General features: G+C 33.8%; 1 protein-coding gene across 1 annotated transcript in view; it reads left to right on the top strand.

Annotated features, from left to right (window-relative positions):
• The window catches only part of LOC141910510 (transmembrane and coiled-coil domain-containing protein 3-like), a 63,658-nt gene that overhangs the window by 21,205 nt on the left and 16,751 nt on the right, over positions 1–25,702 (top strand). Inside the window, exons 9-10 of the mRNA XM_074801201.1 lie at positions 8,980–9,007; positions 15,474–15,610. Of these exons, the coding sequence (XP_074657302.1) occupies positions 8,980–9,007; positions 15,474–15,610 (165 nt within the window). The remainder of the gene's footprint in view (positions 1–8,979; positions 9,008–15,473; positions 15,611–25,702) is intronic.

The following is a 25,702-nucleotide window of genomic DNA, read 5'->3' as shown; positions in this document are numbered from 1 at the left end:
TATCGCCCGCGACAATTCATTATTTTGGTTTTATCACCCGCGACAATTCATTATTTTTATTTTGTCGCCCGTGACAATTCAATATTTTGGTTTTGTCACCCGCGACAATTCATAATTTTGGTTTTGTCCCCGTGGTTTTGTCGGAACATTAAGTTTTTTGGTCGAACAGTGTGTTAAGGTCGTTTTGGAAATTTACTCGGTCTGATATATTTTGGATTACTGTGTATGTCATTTGTCAGGACATTAAACAGAAGACGACTTAGGATACTACCTTGCGTGACTCCACTAGTTAGACCGTCTCATTCTAAGATGAGGCGTTCCGTTGATTTCGGTTACAAGTTTCCGTTCAGAGACTGAGCCATTTTAACGACCTATCATTGATACTGTTTCCTAATAGCCTTTTTAGTAATGGCTGATGTTGAGCCTTATCAAATGCTTTGTTGAAATCCACCGTTGAACAGGATTCTAAGACTGTGCAGAAACCCGTTATCGCTGCTTTGCAGCTATATTCATTATTATTTTTTTTCCACACTTTTTTTGTCAAAAGTACATGGGCTTTTTTACATTACCGCTGTTGCCGATACAATCCATCTGATATCATTCAGCTCACTTCGATCTAAAAATATTCCGTGCGAATATTGAAGAATCAACGTTACAAAAGCACTGTCGGGCCGTAAACATCGAAAATTGAGCCCATTCAAAGAGCCGACATGTTTTTCTAAGTCGTCTTTCCGAAATCTATCGCACGTCGATTATCAATTCAAGCATAAATTAACAAATTTATTACCCAAAGATTGCACATTCTGTCGCGGTTTTTAAAAACTAATTTTAACAATAGCCCATTTTCCTCATCAAATCATATTACCGATATAGAGGAAATTTACTACTTTAGATTTTAAAAGTACTGTCGACGAATCGACGTGTGTCACTACATCGTCGTTCCGGTGATCAGCTGCGAGTTTCTTCTCATCATGAGAATCAAATCGAGTACAAATTAATTTATTACTACCAGTGATTTGGCTGCGGGTTTCAGGGAGTTAGTTTAACAATACCTATTTTTCTTTACCGAATTAACCGTGTATTTACTAAGATAAATCTTTAGTGTACCGGGGAATCGTAGGCCTAAACTAAACACGCCGAATAGATATAGAGGAGAAAAGCTGTTATGTCGACGAGGTATCAAAATAAAAGAATATATTACTTTATTCGGCCGCGGGCTTCAACCTCTTTATCAATACCATCAATACTCTATATTTCCTACAGTACATACCGATCATTGTCAAATCCACAAGGTATTTACTAAATACAAGTATACAACACACTCCTATCCGTAGGCTGGACTCACACTTGACATTCGGAGTAAGCGTTCGCTTTGGAGGAAAGCAGATCGTTCGCTGTGTCGCTTGAAGTGTTTATCGAGTTTTACGCGACCTTAAGGCTTAAGTATGGTGGCTGATACGATAAAAAAACACGAATATGCAAATGAGGGCGACATTACGACAAAACGACAAAACTAAAATAACGCGAGAAAACAATGATTTTGATTTTGTCGCCCGCGACAATTCATTATTTTGGTTTTGTCGCCAGCAAAAAATTCAATATTTTGGTTTTATCGCCCACGACAATTCATTACTTTGGTTTTATCGCCAGCGAAAATTCATTATTTTGGTTTCGTCGCCCGCGACAATCCTTCTTTCTATTTTTGTCGCCCGCGACAATTCATTATTTTGGTTTTATATTTTGTTTTTGTCGCCCGCGACAATTTTTTTTGTGGTTTTGTCGCCCGCGACAATTCAATATTTTGGTTTAATCGCCCGCAACAATTCGTTACTTTGGTTTTATCTCCAGCCACAATTCATTATTTTGGTTTTGACGCCCGCGACAATTCTTCTCTTTGGTTTTGTCGCCCGAGACAATTCATTATTTTTTTTTAATATTTTGTTTTTGTCGTCCGTGACAATTTTTTTTGGTTTTGTTGCCCGCGACAATTCAATATTTTGGTTTTGTCACCCGCGATAATTCATTATTTTGGTTTTGTCGCCCACGACAATTCATTACTTTGGTTTTATCGCCAGCGACAATTCATTATTATGGTTTTATATTTTGTTTTTGTCGCCCTCGACAATTTTTTTGTGGTTTTGTCGCCCGCGACAATTCAATATTTCGGTTTTATCGCCAGCGATAATTCATTATTTTGGTTTTGTCGCCCGAGACAATTCATTATTTTGGTTTTGTCGCCCCGACAAATCATTTTTTGGTTTTGTCGCCCGCGACAATTCATTAGTTTGATTTTGTCTCCCGCGACAATTCAATATTTTGGTTTTATCGCCCGCGACAACTCATTACTTTGGTTTTATCTCCAACGACAATTCATTATTTTGGTTTTGTCGCCCGCGACAATTCTTCTTTTAGTTTTGACGCCCGCGTCAATTCATTATTTTGGTTTAATATTTTGTTTTTGTCGCCCGCGACAATTCATTATTTTGGTTTTATATTTTTTTTTTGTCGCCCGCGACAATTCAATATTTTGGTTTTGTCGCCCGCGACAATTCATTATTTTGGTTTTATCGCCCGCAACAATTCATTATTTTGGTTTTGTCGCCCGCGACAATTCATTATTTTGGTTTTGTCGCACGTGACAATTCAATATTTTTTTGTCGCCCGAGACAATTCATTATTTTGGTTTTATCGCCCGGGACAATTCATAGTTTGGTTTTGTTGCCCGCGACAATTCAATATTTTGGTTTTATCACCCGCGACAATTCAATATTTTTGTTTTATTGCCCGCGACAATTCATAGTTTGGTTTTATCGCCAGCGACAAGTCATTATTTTGGTTTTGTCGCCCGCGACAATTCAATATTTTGGTTTAATCGCCCGCGACAATTCGTTACTTTGGTTTTATCTCCAACGACAATTCATTATTTTGGTTTTGACGCCCGCGACAATTCTTCTTTTTGGTTTTGTCGCCCGAGACAATTCATTATTTTTTTTAAATATTTTGTTTTTGTCGTCCGCGACAATTTTTTTTTGGTTTTGTTGCCCGCGACAATTCAATATTTTGGTTTTGTCGCCCGGGATAATTCATTATTTTGGTTTTGTCGCCCACGACAATTCATTACTTTGGTTTTATCGCCAGGGACAATTCATTATTTTGGTTTTATCTTTTGTTTTTGTCGCCCTCGACAATTTTTTTTTTGGTTTTGTCGCCCGCGAAAATTCAATATTTTGGTTTTATCGCCCGCGATAATTCATTATTTAGGTTTTGTCGCCCGAGACAATTCATTATTTTGGTTTTATCGCCCGCGACAATTCATTATTTTGGTTTTATATTTTGTTTTTTTTTTTGGTTTTGTCGCCCGCGACAATTCAATATTTTGGTTTTATCGCCTGCGACAATTCATTATTTTGGTTTTGTCGCCCACGACAATTCACCATTTTGGTTTTGTCTCCTGGACAATTCACCATTTTGGTTTTGTCGCCCGCGACAATTCATTATTTTGGTTTTGTCGCCCCGACAAATCTTTTTTTGGTTTTGTCGCCCGCGACAATTCATTAGTTTGGTTTTGTCTCCCGCGACAATTCAATATTTTGGTTTTATCGCCCGCGACAACTCATTACTTTGGTTTTATCTCCAGCGACAATTCATTATTTTGGTTTTGTCGCCCGCGACAATTCTTATTTTGGTTTTGTCGCCCGCGACAATTCATTATTTTGGTTTTATATTTTGTTTTTGTCGCCCGCGACAATTCATTATTTTGGTTTTATATTTTTTTTTGTCGCGCGCGACAAATCATTATTTTGGTTTTATCGCCCGCGATAATTCAATATTTTGGTTTTATCGCCCGCGATAATTTTGTCCCATGAGACAATTCATAATTTTGGTTTTATCGCCCGCAACAATTCATTATTTTGGTTTTGTTGCCCGCGACAATTCATTATTTTGGTTTTGTCGCACGTGACAATTCAATATTTTTTTTTTTGTCGCCCGAGACAATTCATTATTTTGGTTTTATCGCCCGCGACAATTCATAGTTTGGTTTTATCGCCCGCGACAATTCATTAGTTTTGTTTTGTTGCCCGCGACAATTCAATATTTTGGTTTTATCACCCGCGACAATTCAATATTTTTGTTTTATCGCCCGCGACAATTCATAGTTTGGTTTTATCTCCAGCGACAATTCATTAGTTTGGTTTTGTCGCCCGTGACAATTCAATATTTTGGTTTTATCACCCGCGACAATTCATTAGTTTGGTTTTGTCGCCCGCGACAATTCTTTTTCAGTCCACTTGGGACTTTAGTCCCAGCGGGCTATTGCGTTCACTTTTCGTCCGTCCGTCCGTCCATAGACGGAATCCAGTTATTTCGGGAAGTTTTGAAGACGCTTCAAGGTAATGTCTTGATATTTGGTTTATACATGTATCTACCCTAGACACATCGTCAGCCCAAAAACTGGCCCTGTCAGATTCAAGATGGTCGACTGGCAGCCATTGTTGTTTGCCATAATCAGCACTTTTTAAACATTTTCGAAGTTTTCGTGGGAAATTTTGAAGACGCTTTGATCAATTACCTTGATCTTCTTTCGTTTATATTTGAATCTACCAAAGGCCCATCAGCTAAGAAAATTGGGTCGATCTGACTCAAGATGGCTGTCCTATGAACTTTTGAGTGCCCAAAAATGTCAATTTTGGCCAGAATTCTAGGTCCTGTAGCTTCCTACTGGTTTGCCATTTCTCATTGCAATTGCTGATGGGTATTCTTTAGAGAGGGATATTTTATACCTGGGACAGGTATTTTGATCAGCCAATTATGACGCAATTGGCGGCCATCTTGGTGTCATCAGTACTCATTCGTAGGTGGGAAAAAGTTTTTCCACATTAAATTGATACCTAAGCATATTGTGTTACTATATTCTATTGGAAAGTTGTAGCCCATGACGTGTTCTATGATTTTGGTGAGTTTCAAGGTCATTGGTTTTTGTATGTGGCCATCAGGGGGCGTTGAATAATACAATAACTTAGTATCGCTATATTATATTTGTACCAAGGCATATTTTGTTACCATGATCAATTGCAAAGTTGTAGTTCATGACATCGTCTATGATTGTGGTGAGTTTTTAAGGACATTAGTTATTCCATATAGTCACCAGGGGGCGCTGAATAGTAGAATGGCTTAGTATTTCCTTATTAGATTGGTACCTAGGCATATTTTGTTACTATGATCAATTGCAAAGTTGTATTTCATGACATGTACTACGATTGTGGTGAGTTTTAAGGTCATTGAGTTTTGCATATGGTCACCAGGGGGCGTTGAATAGTACAATAACTTAGTATTTCCATATTAAATTGGTAACGAGGCATATTTCGTTATCACAATCAATTACAAAATCATAGCTGCTCACATGTTCTATGATTGTGGTGGGTTTCAAGGTCATTGGTTTTTGTATGTGGTCACTAGAGGGCGTTATGTATTGAAATTGTTAGATTGTTGAGCATTTGAAACCACTTCCCAAGTGAGCATGGTGTCCCTGGACCCCTAGTTTGGTTTTGTCGCCCGCGACAATTCATTATTTTGGTTTTATATTTTGTTTTTTTTTTTGGTTTTGTCGCCCGCGACAATTCAATATTTTGGTTTTATCGCCCGCGACAATTCATTATTTTGGTTTTGTCGCCCACGACAATTCACCATTTTGGTTTTGTCTCCTGGACAATTCACCATTTTGGTTTTGTCGCCCGCGACAATTCATTATTTTGGTTTTGTCGCCCCGACAAATCTTTTTTTGGTTTTGTCGCCCGCGACAATTCATTAGTTTGGTTTTGTCTCCCGCGACAATTCAATATTTTGGTTTTATCGCCCGCGACAACTCATTACTTTGGTTTTATCTCCAGCGACAATTCATTATTTTGGTTTTGTCGCCCGCGACAATTCTTATTTTGGTTTTGTCGCCCGCGACAATTCATTATTTTGGTTTTATATTTTGTTTTTGTCGCCCGCGACAATTCATTATTTTGGTTTTATATTTTTTTTTGTCGCGCGCGACAAATCATTATTTTGGTTTTATCGCCCGCGATAATTCAATATTTTGGTTTTATCGCCCGCGATAATTTTGTCCCATGAGACAATTCATAATTTTGGTTTTATCGCCCGCAACAATTCATTATTTTGGTTTTGTTGCCCGCGACAATTCATTATTTTGGTTTTGTCGCACGTGACAATTCAATATTTTTTTTTTTGTCGCCCGAGACAATTCATTATTTTGGTTTTATCGCCCGCGACAATTCATAGTTTGGTTTTATCGCCCGCGACAATTCATTAGTTTTGTTTTGTTGCCCGCGACAATTCAATATTTTGGTTTTATCACCCGCGACAATTCAATATTTTTGTTTTATCGCCCGCGACAATTCATAGTTTGGTTTTATCTCCAGCGACAATTCATTAGTTTGGTTTTGTCGCCCGTGACAATTCAATATTTTGGTTTTATCACCCGCGACAATTCATTAGTTTGGTTTTGTCGCCCGCGACAATTCTTTTTCAGTCCACTTGGGACTTTAGTCCCAGCGGGCTATTGCGTTCACTTTTCGTCCGTCCGTCCGTCCATAGACGGAATCCAGTTATTTCGGGAAGTTTTGAAGACGCTTCAAGGTAATGTCTTGATATTTGGTTTATACATGTATCTACCCTAGACACATCGTCAGCCCAAAAACTGGCCCTGTCAGATTCAAGATGGTCGACTGGCAGCCATTGTTGTTTGCCATAATCAGCACTTTTTAAACATTTTCGAAGTTTTCGTGGGAAATTTTGAAGACGCTTTGATCAATTACCTTGATCTTCTTTCGTTTATATTTGAATCTACCAAAGGCCCATCAGCTAAGAAAATTGGGTCGATCTGACTCAAGATGGCTGTCCTATGAACTTTTGAGTGCCCAAAAATGTCAATTTTGGCCAGAATTCTAGGTCCTGTAGCTTCCTACTGGTTTGCCATTTCTCATTGCAATTGCTGATGGGTATTCTTTAGAGAGGGATATTTTATACCTGGGACAGGTATTTTGATCAGCCAATTATGACGCAATTGGCGGCCATCTTGGTGTCATCAGTACTCATTCGTAGGTGGGAAGAAGTTTTTCCACATTAAATTGATACCTAAGCATATTGTGTTACTATATTCTATTGGAAAGTTGTAGCCCATGACGTGTTCTATGATTTTGGTGAGTTTCAAGGTCATTGGTTTTTGTATGTGGCCATCAGGGGGCGTTGAATAATACAATAACTTAGTATCGCTATATTATATTTGTACCAAGGCATATTTTGTTACCATGATCAATTGCAAAGTTGTAGTTCATGACATCGTCTATGATTGTGGTGAGTTTTTAAGGACATTAGTTATTCCATATAGTCACCAGGGGGCGCTGAATAGTAGAATGGCTTAGTATTTCCTTATTAGATTGGTACCTAGGCATATTTTGTTACTATGATCAATTGCAAAGTTGTATTTCATGACATGTACTACGATTGTGGTGAGTTTTAAGGTCATTGAGTTTTGCATATGGTCACCAGGGGGCGTTGAATAGTACAATAACTTAGTATTTCCATATTAAATTGGTAACGAGGCATATTTCGTTATCACAATCAATTACAAAATCATAGCTGCTCACATGTTCTATGATTGTGGTGGGTTTCAAGGTCATTGGTTTTTGTATGTGGTCACTAGAGGGCGTTATGTATTGAAATTGTTAGATTGTTGAGCATTTGAAACCACTTCCCAAGTGAGCATGGTGTCCCTGGACCCCTAGTTTGGTTTTGTCGCCCGCGACAATTCATTATTTTGGTTTTGTCGCACGCACCAATTCAATATTTTGTTTTTGCCGTCCGCGACAATTCATTATTTTGGTTTTATCGCCCGCGACGATTCAATATTTTGGTTTTAACGCCCGCGACAATTCATTATTGTGGTTTTATCGCCCGCGACAATTCATTATTTTGGTTTTATCGCCCGCGACAATTCATTATTTTTGTTTTGTCACCCGCGAAAATTCATTATTTTTGTTTTGTCACCCGTGACAATTCAATATTTTGGTTTTGTCACCCGCGACAATTCATAATTTTGGTTTTGTCGCCCGTGGTTTTGTCGGAACATTAAGTTTTTTGGTCGAACAGTGTGTTAAGGTCGTTTGGAAATTTACTCGGTCTGGTATATTTTGGATTACTGTGTATGTCATTTGTCAGGACATTAAACAGAAGACGACTTAGGATACTACCTTGCGTGACTCCACTAGTTAGACCGTCTCATTCCAAGATGAGGCGTTCCGTTGATTTCGGTTACAAGTTTCCGTTCAGAGATAACTGCTGAGCCATTTGGGCGACCTATCATTGATACTGTTTCCTAATAGCCTGTTTAGTAATGGCTGATGTTGAGCCTTATCAAATGCTTTGTTGAAATCCACCGTTGAACAGGATTCTAAGACTGTGCAGAAAACCCGTTATCGCTGCTTTTCAGCTATATTTATTATTATTATTTTCTTCCACACTATTTTTACTAAAAGAACAAAGGCTTTGTTACCTTGCCGCTGTTGTCGATACAATCCGTCTAATATCATTTAGCTCACTTCGATCTTCAAATACCCCGTGCGTATTTTGAAGAATCATCGTTACAAAAGCACTGTCGGGCCGTAAACATCGAAAATTGAGCCCCATTCAAAGAGCCGACATGTTTTTCTAAGTCCTCTTTCCGAAATCTACCGCACGTTTCTTGTCACATCGATTATCAATTCAAGCATAAATTAACAAATTTATTACCCAAAGATTGCACATTATGTCGCGGTTTTTAAAAACTAATTTTAACAATAGCCCATTTCCCTCATCAAATCGTATTACCGATATACAGCAAATTTACTACTTTAGGTTTTAAAAGCACTGTCGAGCCGTAAACATCGACGAATCGACGTGTGTCACTACATCGTCGTTCCGGGGATCAGTTGCGAGTTTCACCTCATCATGAGAATCAAATCGAGTACAAATTAATTTATTACTACCAGTGATTTGGCTGCGGGCGTCATGCAGTTAGTTTAGCAATACCTATTTTCCTTTATCAAATTAACCGTGTATTTACTAAGATAAATCATAAGTGTACCGGGGAGTCGTAGGCCTAAATGAAACACGCCGAAGAGATATAGCGGAGAAAAGCTGTTATGTCAACGAGGTATCAAAATAAAAGAATATATTACTTTATTCGGCCGCGGGCTTCAACCTCTATATCAGTATCATCAATACTCTATATTTCCTACAGTACATACCGATCATTGTCAAATGCACAAGGTATTTACTAAATACAAGTATATAACACACTCCCATCCGTATGTTGGACTCACACTTGACATTCGGAGTAAGCGTTCGCTGTGGGGGAAAGGAGATCGTTCGCTGTGTCGCTTGAAGTGTTTATCGAGTTTTACGCGACCTTAAGGCTTTAGGCCTACCGGTACTGACATTTACTGTCTCAAACAAACGCAGTATAAATGTTGCGTTATTAACGGACTCATTGGATTGAACTTCAAAACATAATTTACGATATTTATGAGGGTTGTTATTCAATAGGCCTACAACAAATCAGACCGGATGTTACGCCTACGCATATATATAGGCCTACATAGGCTAGTAGCCTCTACTAGATTAAAGCTAAGTTCACTGTATAGGAGGAACCAGATTTAGTAAAATGCATGTTAATTAGTGATTAACTGGTTCTGACTTGCAACGATCAATCATAATTATCTCTTTTTTGGCAAAATGAAGATTTTTTTTTTTTAATTCGTCTGAGCAGACAGCTTTATAAGCCAGACTTTCCATTTTGAGTTTTTTCATCATAAATGAAACTGGTATTTCATTAATTCCTAATGAGTTAAGGCGGGCGTAGGTCGGCTTTGCGACGGCTTGTGACTCACTGCGACGCCATTCACTGCGACCGTCAGCGACGATTGTGTCACAACGACTCATCGACCTATGCTCCCTTGCGACGGGTTGCGAATTTCCGCAACGCCAGTCACAAGGAGTCACACGTGTTCTACTTTCTGCGACGCGACACGACTGTCACAACCGACCTACGCGCTCTTGCGACTGGCTGAAACTAGTTGCACACAATCGTATCGCCACCGACTTGCACCGAAACTTGCGATGCAACGCGAGGATCGCATCGCGTCACAAGGCCGACCTACGTCCGGCTTTAAGTTACCGCAGAGCCCCAGAAATATCTTTTTTTTCGTTCAAAAGACCTTTCGCTTGAAAATTCTTTCGTCAGAACAAAATTTATTTCGTTCCAACCAACAATATTCTTTTCGATTGAACCAATTTGAAAAATCGTTAGAACAAAGTTGAACAAACTTTTTTTTCCAAACGAAAGGTTTTTCGTTTCGAACAATCCTTCGATCGAACAGAATCGTTTTAATTTGAACAGAATTTTCTCGTCAGAACATTAAGTTTTTCGTTCGAACAAGTATATTGTAAAAAGTTTTTTCTCAGAAACCAAAAGTATTAAGTATTTCGTTCAATCGAACGGAATTGTTTTCATTCAAACATTCGTTTCAAAAAATTGTTTTCGCTCAACCAAATTTGTTTGCCGTTTTTCATTTCAACAATTACATAGTTTTTTTTTGAACACATTTTTTTATCAGAATGAAGAAAAGTTTTGGTTCTAACAAAAAGCAAATTAATTGATCGAACAGAATTGTTTTCATTCGAACAAGATTTTCTTGTTGGAACATTAAGTTTTTTGGTCGAACAGCATGTGAATGTCGTTTTTGGAAATTTACTCGGTCTGGTAGATTTTGGATTACTGTGTATGTCATTTGTCAGGACATTAAACAGAAGACGACTTAGGATACTACATTGCGTGACTCCACTAGTTAGACCGACTTATTCCAAGATGAGGTGTTCCGTTGATTTCGGCTACAAGTTTTCGTTCAGAGATAACTGCTGAGCCATTTGGGTGACCTATCATTGATACTGTTTGCTAATAGCCTGTTTAGTAATGGCTGATGTTGTGGCTTATCAAATGCTTTGTCGAAATCTAGCATTGAACAGGATTCTAAGACTGTGCAGAAAACCCGTTATCTCTTATTAGATTTCTTAGACATTTATTTTAGAAAAAAGTGAAAAAAAATATTATAATTATTCTTCAAATGATACTAGTAACTCTTTGGGTCAATACTATTTAGTTAAGGTTAAAGAATTCTAGTGTTTACTAGATTTGAATATCTATTTGAAGTTATGTAATTTCTATTCAATTCTTATCAAAATCTATTTAAACTAGTGTTAATTAGAATTGAATGGGAATATATTAAAAACATAATAGAATTCAATAGCTAGTTAAAGATATGTAATTTTTAATACTTTCTATTAGATTAGGAATCTGATATCTCACTACTTTCGTTTATCTATTAGGAGCAATGTTTAATTGTCCAGATTAGTCATTTCGGATCCTTGATATTAAATCCTCAAACTGAAAATTAATTTAACAAAAAACACCAGTTGATATAAAAAACACATGTATTTATTCTACAAACTGTATCGATCAAACATTCCTCACCGGGCTTCCGAAGCCCGGCAAGTTATGCGTGGAATGTTGAAGTCAATACAGTATAATAAAACAGCTGTTGCTGTTACCATTAACAACGACCGAACATCGAAAGTAATAGAAACTGCAATTCGGGCAAAATATCATACATCGAAAATCTATACAGTATGACAAAACAGCTACAGTCTCATTAGATGTAACATTCATAATTTCTGATTCTGCATCTTCACTTTCTTGTGATAAACTTCTTGTTACCTAAAAGAGAAATCTATCTAGAGCGTAGAATAGAATTAACTTGAAGTTGTAGTTGCCAAATATAGATTAATACACTTAAACATATCTAAAGGTTTCTTATTAAGTATCCCCTTTCCCGACCTCTTAATAACAACAACAAAAACGGTACTTACATTTATAGCTGGAACCGAAAACTCCGAATTGTATTACGAGAAATCCTGTGCGTATGCATTGCGTCCTTATACCTAGCTGCTTCAATGAAACGTTGAATGGTAACATCTGTTTGATCGATCAATTTGCATTCTATGTGTGCAATTGTGTGACAGATGTTTTATAAGCTATATAGTTATATGAATGACAGTAATTGGTAAATGACGTTTTCATACCTGAGGTCGAGAGGTCAACACACCACTCATCACCACAAGTAATTTTTTTTTTCTAATAAATGGGAGATAGAAAAGCATTCTTAGCAACAATAAATAACAGAATAAAACCAGCAAAAAACAATTTGAAATAAAGTAGTTAGTCGATGTTACAAAAGAAATTGAACACAAAATATTAAAATTGGAAAAGATTAAAACTAAATATAGAGAGAAAGTATCAGCAAATTTAAGTTACTGTAATGTTAGTACAAGGCGTGAATTTAAAGTATTTTTACCTAATAAATGGGTTTCATTGAGTACAGAGGAATTAAAAGATTTAGAAGGATTTAAAATAATTTACCATGGGAAAAATGAAGACGGGCATCATGATTTAGAAGTTGTTGATTTAAAAAATAAATTGATAATAAAATTAATCAAATATTAAGAATCCGAAATGACTTATCTGGACAATTTGATTGCTCCTCATAGATAGACAAAAGTAGTGAGATATTTAATTAATACAAAATAGAAATATTGATTAATGAATTAAATTTTTTTTTTGGCTTTTTTTCTAAAATATTAATCAATTTTTTATAGTGAACTTTGGAATTTCAACAGTTGTAGTTTCAGAATTATATCTGAAATTATATATAAAATATCATAAATTTAATTTGATTTTTTATACCAACTATATCCAATCAAAATGAATACAATTACAATCAGAAGGAGTAGAAATTACAATATTTCACCATTATTATTAACATTTTCATTATTTATTTTTTCTTTTACAGCTTTTTTTAAATTCTCTCGATTTAATTCCTAATTGCCGAGACCATTCAATTTGTTTTTGAGTTCTCGGTTTTTTCTTCACAGTTAATTCCTTCAATTCTTTCACCTTGCTCATTTATTGTAGAAAAACTTTTACTTTCAATATTTGAAAATGTTATAACTCCAGTTGATAATAGCGTCATAAATCCACCTAATTGAAATGATAAATATCCAATCCATTTATCTAATTCAGTCATAACTAAATAATCATTTTTCAAATCGGAATATAATCTATTTTCATCTTGAAGAAGTAGCATATAATTAAATAATTTACTATAACCTTTTACTACATTTTCTGATATTGCATCATTAATTCTAGCTATTCTCGCACTTTCATAAATCTGAAATAATTTAATGATTTGGTCTGGTTTCATTATATCTAATTCATTATAAGTTATATTTTAATATATAAGTTAATATCTTTACCAGTAAAATTTTTACATTTTCCAGATGCAATTAATATTTCTAATTGTTGTTTGCAATAAAGATAATATTCAAAATTATTTGTAGTAATATAATTTAAAGCACCATTATCTGGTGTTAATTTTGTTTCTGTTATACCTAAATCATCCAAAGTTTTTTCAATTGGAACATCATTATTTTTAGATTTTCTTTTCTTTTCACCTCCCATTTATATAACAAAAAAATTAGTAGTGTTGTTGTAACTAGAATTCAACTAGAATTCAACTTGAATGTAACTAAAAATATACTAGATTAACAAGCTAGTTGAAATATTATTGTTTTTATTTATTTCTTGTTGAATTTTATTTGATTTTTGTTTCAACCAGGAACAACTAGAATTCAACTAGAATGTGACTAAAATATACTAGATTAACAAGCTAGTTGAGTTTAAATAAATTTATATTTAAATGGGTGTTGTAATCGAAATAGTAATTTTGATGTTCCATTTCTTGTCAAACATCAAACAATTCTTTTATTTCAATCATATTGTTTTTATGACTATTCGGTTATTTATTGATGCTGAGAATGTTTTTCTGTCTCCCATTTATATAAGGAAAACATTAGGAGTGCGGACGAGTCGCTCACTCGCCCTCTGGTATGAAAACGTCTTTAAAATAAATTAAAGAATTAGGAAAATAAACTCGTATTTTCAGATTTTGTAAGACGAGAGATCGGGAGGTTTTTTCTTTTCAAACCCAGTATAATACATATATGAGAGGTGGGTGGGAGCTTTTCGGAGTATTGATCCATAAAAGGTTAAAAGGGCAAATGCCATCAAAATTGTACTTTCCGCGATTTCTTAACCAGAAGAAACTTTAGTATACATATAACGACCTGAGATGTGACTTATTGAAAAAAGGAGAACGAATTAGCCGTTGTAATAGTTAGCGAAATAGTCATCTATTTATCCTTCGCTCCGTGCGTATGGTTCATATTCAACCTGCGGGTGGCGCTATTTATGATGTAAACTATGACAATCAACACAAGGACGTGTGTGCGCTTGTACACGTAGCCGTATATATATATATATATATATATATATATATATATATATATATATATATATATATATATATATATATATACCAAATGATCGTCCATGTGACCCGGGAGATCATGGAAATTATATACATTTTATATATATATATATATATATATATATATATATATATATATATATATATATATATATATATATATATATATATATATATATATATATATATATATAAAATGTATATAATTCCCATGATCTCCAGGGTCACATGGACGATCATTTGGTGAATGATTGGGAATGTCATCCTCATTATCATCTTTAAATATGACTAAACCAAAGACGCGGTGCTAATCGTTTCTCTTGATCGATTGTTTATTAGGAGACAAGAGTACAGCTAACTGAAGGTCTCTTCTACTCGATCATTTTGATTAGCCCCAGTTCATCATAGGAAAATCAAAATGTTCAATAAGTGAATTTATACTAATACACTAACTAATCATCGATAAAAGTGAAATGCATCAAAAAGATAATTGGAAAACGCGTCATCACGCGTGCGTGAGGTGTTTTTATTTTAGAAACAAACGGCCAACTTTTAGCAATTTGATACGGGTTTCGGACTTAATCATCGTCTTTTTACTTTAGCTGTCGGAAGTGACGTGGAGCGATTTGATGAGAAACCAGGTATCAACTTTGAAGTGACTAAAATCCCAACGGATAGAAAAATTAGTCATAACTATTTTTTCACTGAGTTACTAACTCGGAGCAATGTGTAAAAAAATAGTGAAAACTAAAATATTTCCAGTATTAGTCCCAATGCTTCCATTCAATGGTAATAGATTATTACACAATCTAAAATTTTGATAACTAGTAGATCGCACATTCATTGGCATCACTCGTTAACTCGATGCATGTTATCATTATTTCACAAACACTCAATCTACTCGATATCCGGGCTTAGGCCAATTTATTCACAGATACCGAGAGCTAATTTATCCTTATTGATGATACCGTTCACGTTCATTTTTTTCAGCGTTTTTGGTAATTCTGATTATCACGTTCCTATTAGCAGAGTATGTTGTCGGCCCACTTTTAATGCATCTAATGATTCGAGGAAAAAACGAGACAACTGTTCTTGCTGTGATTGTCTTAGCATTTTCAATGCTCACTGTAAGTTAATTTTCAAACGGCTTCATTTGGCAAGTATTTTCACCATAACCTGGCCTCCTATGAAACCTCCTTACCTCCCGCCAAATCAGTTCTCAAGATTTTTTCTGTCTCTCTCCCTCTCCCTCTCCCCCCCTCTCTCCCCTCTCCCAATGAGTCTGTTAATAAACGCAAGAATTATACTGTGTTTGTTTGAGACAGTAAAGCTCAGTACCGGTAGGCCTAAAGGTCGCATACAACTCGATAAACATTTCAAGCGACACAGCGAACGCTTACTCCGAATATCAAGCGTGAGCCCAGCTTACGGATAAGAGTATGTTATATACTTGTATTTAGTAAATACCTTGTGGATTTGACAATGATCGGTATGTACTTTAGGAAATATAGAGTATTGATAAATGATTGAACCCCGCGGCCAAATGAAGTAATATGTTCTTTTCTCGATACCTCGTCGACACAACAGCCTTCTCCGTTACATCTCTTCGGCATGTTTTGTTTAGGCCTACGACTCACCGGTACTCTAATGATTTATCCTAGTAAATACACGGCAATTTAGGTGAAGAAAATAGGTATTGTTAAACTAACTGCTTAAAAGCCGCGGCCAAATCACTGGTAATAAATTTATTTGTACTTGATTTGATTCTCATGATGAGGAGAAACTCACAGCTGATCCCGACGATGGGACGACGATGTAGAGACCCATGTCGATTCGTCGATGTTTCAGCACAGTGCTTTTTAAATCTAGAGCAGTAAATTTCCTGTATATCGGTAATATGATTTGATGAGGAAAATGGTTAATTGTTAAAAAAGCTGTTTGAAAACCGCGGCTGAATGTGTAGGCTTGTGGCAATAAATTTGTTTACTTACACTTGAATTGATAATCGAAGTGACGAGCAGCCTCTGGTGGATTTCGAGATGACGACTCAGAAAAACATGTCGCCTCATTGAATGGGGCCCAATTTTCGATGTTTATGGCCCGACAGTGCTTTTGTAACTTTGATTTATCAAAATACGCACGGAGTATTTGTCGATCGAAGTGAGTTGAAGGATATTTCAATATTTGATAGATATATATGATTTTAATATGGCGGCTCTGAACGAGTAGGACGGACCGGTTTGTTTTCGCTCCTTCTTAGGATAATTTTATGTGGACATGCGACTGTAATACTAATTTTTGAACCTAGTGGATTAATTGAGTTTTGTCTCCTCTTTGTCGTCGTGTGATTATTTTAGTGAACGTCTTGATGGATTGAGCGAGGTGATTTTTACGAAAATTTCATTGATATCAGTCGTATCGTCATGATCTCATTGCTCGTGTCATGATAATGCCGTCAACAATAGTTTGCATGTGCATAATCGTATAGCATAGATCGTAGCATATAGATCGTTCAAGTCATTGCTAGAAATTACGAAACCAAATATCATAGATCAATTGCAATGTCTGGAAAAAATAATAACAGCAACAAAAACAGTAATAAAAGGAAAATATAGCAGCGATAACGGGTTTTCTGCACAGTTTTAGAATCCTGTTCAACGGTCAACATGGTTTCATAAACGGAAGGTCGACAAACAGTCAATTAGACCTACTTGAAACCATGGACAACTGGACCAGATGGCCTTACTTGACTCTGTATGCTGTAGACTGTAGGTCATAATTAGTCTATATGGATTTTGACAAAGCCTTTGATAAGGTACAATATCAGCCATTGCTAAACAAGCCACTAGGAAACATTATCAATAATAGGTCGCTCAAATGGCTCAGCAGTTATATCTGAACGAAAACAGGTGGCCGATATCAACGGAACGCCTCATTTTGGAATAAGTCGGTCTAACTAGTGGAGTCCCGCATGGTAGTATCCTTAGTCGTTTTCTCTTTACTGTCCTGATAAATGAAAGGCTGAATCCAAGAACATGTCTATCGCACTTTTGAGCCCAAACGTCTACTTTTACTTAGTAGCCACTTGAGAACAATAAGCAATTAACGATATCGGCTACTTTTCCAGTAGTATACATATCAAAACAGTCACTCTGAAATAGTATTCCTTTCAATTCGGTTGGTTTTCTATAGTGGCTGTTTCGAAGAGTCTACTATTGAAAAGTGACCATTTTGAAACATCTGGTTTCGATAGTGCACACTGCAGTAGAGGTGACTGTAAAACCACCCGCCTGTTAACAGTGACTTTATGATAGTAACTCCTACCATAGCAGCTACTCTCAAAACACATCGTTTCTAAAAGTCAACTATTGAAAAGTGACCATTTTGAGAAGGCATGGTTATTTCCTGTTCAAAATAGCAGCATCTGTTAAAGATTTGCAGTGATACGTGACAGGTTCAAAGGTACTGTTAAACCCTATATGCTTTGTATACAGAACTCTGTATGCTTTGAATACAGTTCTGTGAATAGAAAATCAAAGTTTTTGAGATGCTAAGAATCCCCTAAATCATATTACGCTCAACAAAATGGAAAACTATTGATTCATGTAACATCATCATGGGTTAAATCCATTAATACTAAAATATAGTGCCAGTCCTAGAATTCTTAGAATTTTAAGATTTTTGTTTTACATTTGCGATTATAAAACATTCTGGTGCGTTCATAAATCTTTGATTTTGTAGAAAAGAAAGACAAAAAATAAATTTGTCTTTTAGGCTTAATTTGTTTTTAAGGGTATATGAGAGAGGAATATACAAATAAAATCATATTTTCAAAAAATGAATTACGAAAAAAATGTATCTAAAATACTTAGAATTAACCTTGAATTTATTGTTTATTTCGATACAAACGATTATTAAGTAATCCATGTGATGTTCACTTTGTCACGCTGTTCTCTGCTTCTTCGTTAATGAACATTGAATCGTTTTATCGCTCGCTAGAAGTGATACCATAATCAAAATCTTATTTCGTAGTTATACAGTTTGGTTGAAATGAAATTACCAACTTATTATAAAAGATCAAACGATTAGCGTATAAAAGTGCAGTGTTGAGATGTTCGTGTAATTTTGAAGTCAGCAATTTCATTTGATAGAGAAAACTTCTTTTGGCTTAAGATGTGACAGAAATGCAATAGGCTCTAATTCTAGTTTCACATACTTTCCTACTTTGTTAAAAGTAAATTGTTTATATACGTTATCAAAAACCCAGCAGCAGCTATCTGTCAGCAGGTCAATTACACTGGCTAACTAGACAGTGATTGATGAACGAGTGAACAAACTGCTTTGGCCACCAATATACCCCGAACCAAAAGTAATTACCTCTTAATATTAATAAACTTAGCACCGCAATATCTATATGAAACTTTATTTCAAGGTGCCAATATAATAACATGCCAAAATGTACGGTGTTTGAACTTCACTGAATCGATGAACCAATGAATCGCTGAATTATAAGATAATTATCAGTTTTCTCCAACTAAACTCTTTTTCTCAAATTATCGTAAACCAACGTTACCAATACTTGAATTTGGAAGTGAATGCGGGCTAGAATCAACAAAGGTACCGGTTCAAGGTGCAGATATACAGGGAATCCCTCTCATTGCGACCAACACGGTTGTATATGCCTTCTTTGCCGATTAGTAAATACTTTCTGATCTAAAGGACTACAGGACCCAAAGAAGTCGAAAATACTCTAAAGCGTGTTAACTGTAGATAAATGAAGAAATTCCACAATAGAATTTTGTATCATGAAATTTATTATAATTAAACCACAATGTTTCGGCTGTTGACTGACAGCCATCTGACTAAAAGCCCTTATCACTAGGAATGTCTCCATTCCACCTGATGATGGCTGTTAGTCAACAGTCGAAACGTTGCGGTTTCACCTTTAACAAATTTTATCTTATTTAAAAATCTATTACGGGATTTCTTCATTCATTACCCCAGGGACGATCACCAAAGGCCGTTACCGTAATCCAAATGAAATCTTGAATACCATAAAAAGTTTCTTCTATTAAATTCGATCAAATATGGGCATAATTTAGATGATTTCTTTAGAATGTTAAAAATCCACATGGATATAGCATATTTTGTTTTTAAAAAATCAATGATTTCGCGAAATTAGAATTCAGGGAAATTCGAACACTCCGAAATGCACATCTTAATTTAAGATGCAAAGGCCCCCGTTGAAAATAAACCACCATTTCAATAATGAGAGGTTAGCCTCAATCTATGATTACGCTTTTAATCTAAGAATTTAAATCAAAAATAAATGCAGACCTATGCTTGAAAATAGCTGCATTTGTTCAAGTTGAATTCTTTATTCAATTATATCGCAATGAAAAGAAGGAAATTTTGATTTATCTTAAAATTACAAAACTATTGACAATTTGTAAACAAATTTAACTCCAATCTCGACTTTTATTGGTTAGAGTTGGGAATCGCTCATTACATTTCACATTCAAAGAGTATCTACAATATCTTCAGATCTTAACTGAGTCACTCTAAATAGAACTATACCCCAAACTATAGCGTGAGTAGAGTTTTCCGTATGTTTATATTGTCACGTATCACTGCAAACCTGAAGCATATGTTGCTACAGTGTATTTATAACAGGGAATCTGGCAAGCGATCTCAAAATGGTCACTTTTCAATAGCTGACTATCAGAAACGATGTGTTTTGAGAGTAGCTGCTATGGTAGGAGTTACAAAGTCACTGTTAACAGGCGGGTGGTTTTACAGTCACCTCTACTGCAGTGTGCACTATCGAAACCAGATGTTTCAAAATGGTCACTTTTCAATAGTAGACTCTTCGAAACAGCCACTATAGAAAACCAACCGAATTGAAAGGAATGTTGAATACCCTAAAATTAGTATATCTTCTAAACTTAAATTTTTAAAATCTGAAGATAAACCAATATATGATATAAATTCCCATTCAAAACATATCATATCTAAACAGGATATAGATGATAAATTAAATAAATGTTATAATGAAATAAAAAGTAAAATAGAAGAGAAATATTTTGAAGAATCGGTTTTAACATTTGATGAAATAATATTTATGACATATCATAAAGATGATAATATTGATGGATCAAGTTATATTAAACTACCATTTCAAACTAATGCTGTTATAAATTTACAAAATGAAGATGATAAATGTTTTCTATGGACAATTATAAGTTGTTTACATCCAGTTGAAGATTATAAAAAAACATAGTTCTAGATTAACACATTATAAAACCATTTGAAAATTATTATAAAATAGATAATTTTCCCGTTAAAATTAAACAAATTCCAAAAATAGAAAAAGATAATAATATAAAGATAAATGTATTCGATTTAGTCAAATTACCAAAAACAAAAGGTAATAATATTTAACATTTTACATTAGAACCTTTGTATTTATCAAAAGTGTATGATTCAAATGATGTTATAGATATATTATATTAGGAGAATCATTATATGTGGATTAAACAAATCGATTTATTTTTTAAATCAGAAAATGATTTTGATAGTAAAATATATCTTTGTAGAAAATGAAAACTAAATTCAGAACTGAAAGTGCATTATTAAATCATAAACAATTATGCGATAATCATGATTATTGTAAAATGATTTTACCAAATGAAAAGGATAAAATATTAGAATTCAAAAATATGATTACAAGAATAAAGTACCATTTGTAATATATGGAGATTTTGAATCATTAAATAAAGAATTAACTGACCAAGATAGAAAGGAAATATATTATAAAGGAGAGAAATTAAATTCTGAAAATGATATAATTGATTATTCAGATCCTCTAATAACAAATACTATTAAAAAGATTCATCAAAGTGCTGCAGCTTTTGGATTATATATAAAATCTGATTATCCAAAACTAATTGAAAGTGAATATTATAATTATAGAAATGAAAATGTTATCAATCATTTTTGTGACTTATTAATTGAGTATGAAATAAAATTTAATGAAAAGTTAAATGAAAATAAAGAAATAATTATGACAGAAGAAGATAAAGAAGAATTTGAGTTTGCTGATAAATGTTATTATTGCGAAAAACTTTTTAATTATAAAGATAAAAAAGTTAGAGTCCATGATCATTTGAATGGAAAGTTTAGAGGCGCAGCGCATGAGAATTGTAACTTACAAGCTAAGAAAATCAATTTTGTTGCAGTTATATTTCATAATTTATCAGGGTATGATGCTCATTTATTCATCAAACAGTTATGTCATGAAATAGAAGAAATCAATAATGAAATAGAAAGATTAAATTCAAATAGATCAAAAGATAAAATTCCAACTCATAAATTTAAGATGTTAGCTAAAACATCTGAGAATTATATATCTTTCCAATTTTGGTGTCTAAGATTTATAGATTCATATAGATTTTTAAGCAGTTCATTAGATAATTTATCAAAATCATTAGTTGATGATGAATTTAAAATATTAAAGCAACACTATCCAAATAATGATGATTTTCAATTAATGAGATATATGGGAGCAATTCCATATTCATTTTATAAATCGCATAACGATTTCAATATAACTGAATTATTAAAAGAACAATTCTATGATGAATTTAAAAATGAATATGTTAAAGATGAAGTCTATAATAGAACACTGAATATTTGGAATCATTTTGGAATGAAAAATCATGGACAATTGGTAGAAATATATCTAAAATCAGATGTATTATTATTGACTGATATATTTGAAAGGTTTAGAGATGTAAATCTAAAATATTTCAATATTGATCCATGCCATTGTTATTCTAGTCAAGGTTTAAACTTGGGATTGTGGATTAAATTTACGGATATAAAAATGGATTTGTTAACAAATATAGATTATTTATTATTATTTGAAAAATCTATAAGAGGAGGAGTTTCAGGTGTATTAGGTGATATATATTTCAGTGTAAATGATAACCCTGGATATAAGTTATTATATATAGATGCAAATAATCTATATGGTTGGGCAATGATGGAACCTCAACCTTATTGCGTATTTGAAATAACTAAAATTTTACAGCACGAAAATGTTGATAAATTTGATTGGAAGAAAATAATTCTAGATATTGCAGATGATTCAGAGACTGGTTACTTCTTTGTTGTAGACTTGGAATATCCTGAAGATAAAAAATTTAAATCTAGAAATCTAGCATACTGTCCCGAACATAAAACTGCAACACATGAAGAATTATCAAATTATCAAAAAAGAATTAAACCTGAAAATCATATTCATACAGAAAAGTTAATGGTAACTCAGGAAGATAAATATAATCATGTAGTACATTATAGAATTTTAAAATTCTATTTGAATCAAGGAATGATTCTTAAAAAAGTACATAGATATATTTCATTTAGTCAATCTAAATGGTTAGAAAAATATATAGATTTTAACACCAAACAGAGAACTAAAGCTAAAACGAATTTCGAAAAAGATTTCTTCAAGTTAATGAATAATGCATTCTATGGTAAGACTTGTGAAAATATAAGAAATAAAATGATATTGAGTTAGTTAGCAATGGTAAAAGAATTAGGCATTTACAAACATATCCTAATATTATTGGTAACAGAATATTTGATGAAAATTTAGCTGCAGTTAAAATGAGAAGAACTTCTATGAAATTTAATAAACCAATTTATGTTGGAGCAACAGTTTTAGAAATATCAAAATTATTATGTATGAATTTTACGATAACGTATTACAACCTCATTTTGGAGAAAAGCATATAGAAATCTTATATTTTGATACTGACAGTTACATATTAAAGATAAAAACTAATAACATAACAGATGATTTAAAAACATTAAAACATCATTTTGATTTTAGTAATTATCCTAAAGATCATGAATTATATAATACTGAAAATAAAAAAGTTCCTGGTAAATTTGAGGATGAATTAGGAGGTGAAGAAATGATTGAATTTATAGGTATTAGATCTAAAATGTATAGTTATAAAACTAAAACTCATGAATCAAAGAAATTGAAAGGAATTACCAAAAGTGTAGTAGAAAAGAATATTCATTTCAAAGATAACATCAATTGTATATTCAATGAAGATGTTAGAAAACATAAGATGAAATGTCTAAGATCAGAAGATCGTGAAATGTTTATTGAAGAGATAGAGAAGATAAGTTTGAACCCATTTGATGATAAAAGATATATTCTGGATGATGGTACACACACAGTCGCTTATGGTTGTAATTTAGATGAATACTTAAGATTTAAAAGAGAAGAGTCAAAAGAGAAGGAGATTATGAACAGGATTCTAACATGTTAATCAAATTTTAGTAAAAATATATATTATAAATGGAGAATAAACGGTCAAAAACTATAGATATTCACCATATGAAATGTTCAAAATGTGAGTTAGATAAATCATTTTCAGAATATTATAATCAAACAAGAAAATTAACTTTAATAAATTATTTGACGCCTGCGAAAAAACTGTAGAATTTCTGGGATAAGCTAATGTGAAATCGAAGTTTTAAGAAATTTGGGGAATTATGAGATTTGGCGATTCGGTAGATGATACAGTCTTCGACTGTTCAATTAAAAAAAAAGTTGTCAACTTGTGACCGACTTCGATTCACTTTTGCCTCTAAGCTGGTCGGCAACTTCATTGCCTTCATGGTTGAAGAAAGAGCTCTTCTGATGTCTGCTTCATCATGACTTCGAGCATATCGTGTAGCCAGCCGGCCCGGTCCCGGGGCCCGGTTTGGCTGTCACTCGATATCCTAGACTTGAGTCTGGGTTGAAGTAGACATTGTCATTTAAATAACTTATTCATGTTATTCTGTATGAATTACCCGTGTGTCTCGTATTTTGTATTTTCTTAGTTTAAAATTTGTAACTTTATTGAATTTGGGAATTTTATCCCGGAATTTCAATGTAATAAGGATCAATAAAGTATTGAATTGAATTGTCACCTTATACACATGCCATCAGTGGACGCGGAGCCGTATATGACAGCTATGCTATTATAAATTGCTAATCTCATGAAACCTGCATACCCCTAATATCGAACATATTTTCTAAAACATTTGAATATTGAAATTATATGTTTACACGTTTTTATATAGACCGCTTGTAGCCGCCGATGAAATTCACGCCGGCCCTACTCAGATCGTAAATAGCTTCGTCATTCCACTAGCATCCCCATGACAGGGTCTGTCTGACTTTTATATCAGACTTCCAAATCGTGTATACATCCGCCATTTAACCGAATAATCCGATTTACTTATCATTTCTATTTATGCCTGCCGCTCCTGATATAATCATACATCCTTTACTATTACAATACGTCTTCTCATGATATTCAATGCAATATAACATTCCGACGTTCAAATAGAGGTCATTATATAATCACAGGGAGCCATTCTACATCTTTATCAATAATATTTTGCCAAATAGCTTGTATGAGTACACATAAACCTGTGACGTTTTGCACATCGATTTACGGTTGTCGTTTGTAAAATGACGCTGAATGGTTAGCATTGTTTAGGTTTCATGATGGTAACGTTTTATAAGGCGTCAAAAATCTCAGAAAGATGGTAAGCAAAGTTATTGTAAAACATGTAGTAAACTAAGTGACAAACAAAATTATAGAAATAATACTGAAACACGCAAAGATAAGATTAAGCAATATCAAGCAAATAAAAGAGAATATTATAAAGAACTGAATAAAAATTATCAAAAAGAATGGCGCCGAACAGATTTTAATTTTAAATTGAAACAATGTTTACGGTCTAGATTATCACATTTATTCAGTAAAGATAAACATTCAGTTACACTATCTAATTTATTGGATTGCTCAGATGAATTTCTCAAATCCTGGATTATATATCAGTTCAATGAAAAAATGAATATAAATAATTGTGGTAAATATTTCCACAAGAAGGAAAATATTAGGAAAGGAGATGAACTAGATTTACAGTTATATTTGGAACTGTTAGATAAAGCAAAGACATTAATTGAATTATTGAATTTTGATCCAAATAATGAAAAATATGTTGAATCTTTATTGAGTGGTTAAAGAATATTTTGTGGATTTGTTATCGAGGATCCGAAATGACTTATCTGGACAGTTATTGTAACTGCTCCTATAGATAGACAAAAGTAGTGGGGTATTAAATCCTAATTCAAATAAAAT

The sequence above is a fragment of the Tubulanus polymorphus genome, chromosome 9, assembly GCF_964204645.1.
Source record: "Tubulanus polymorphus chromosome 9, tnTubPoly1.2, whole genome shotgun sequence".
NCBI classification, from domain to species: Eukaryota; Metazoa; Nemertea; class Palaeonemertea; order Tubulaniformes; family Tubulanidae; genus Tubulanus; species Tubulanus polymorphus.
This window is presented reverse-complemented; position numbering and strand designations above follow the sequence as displayed.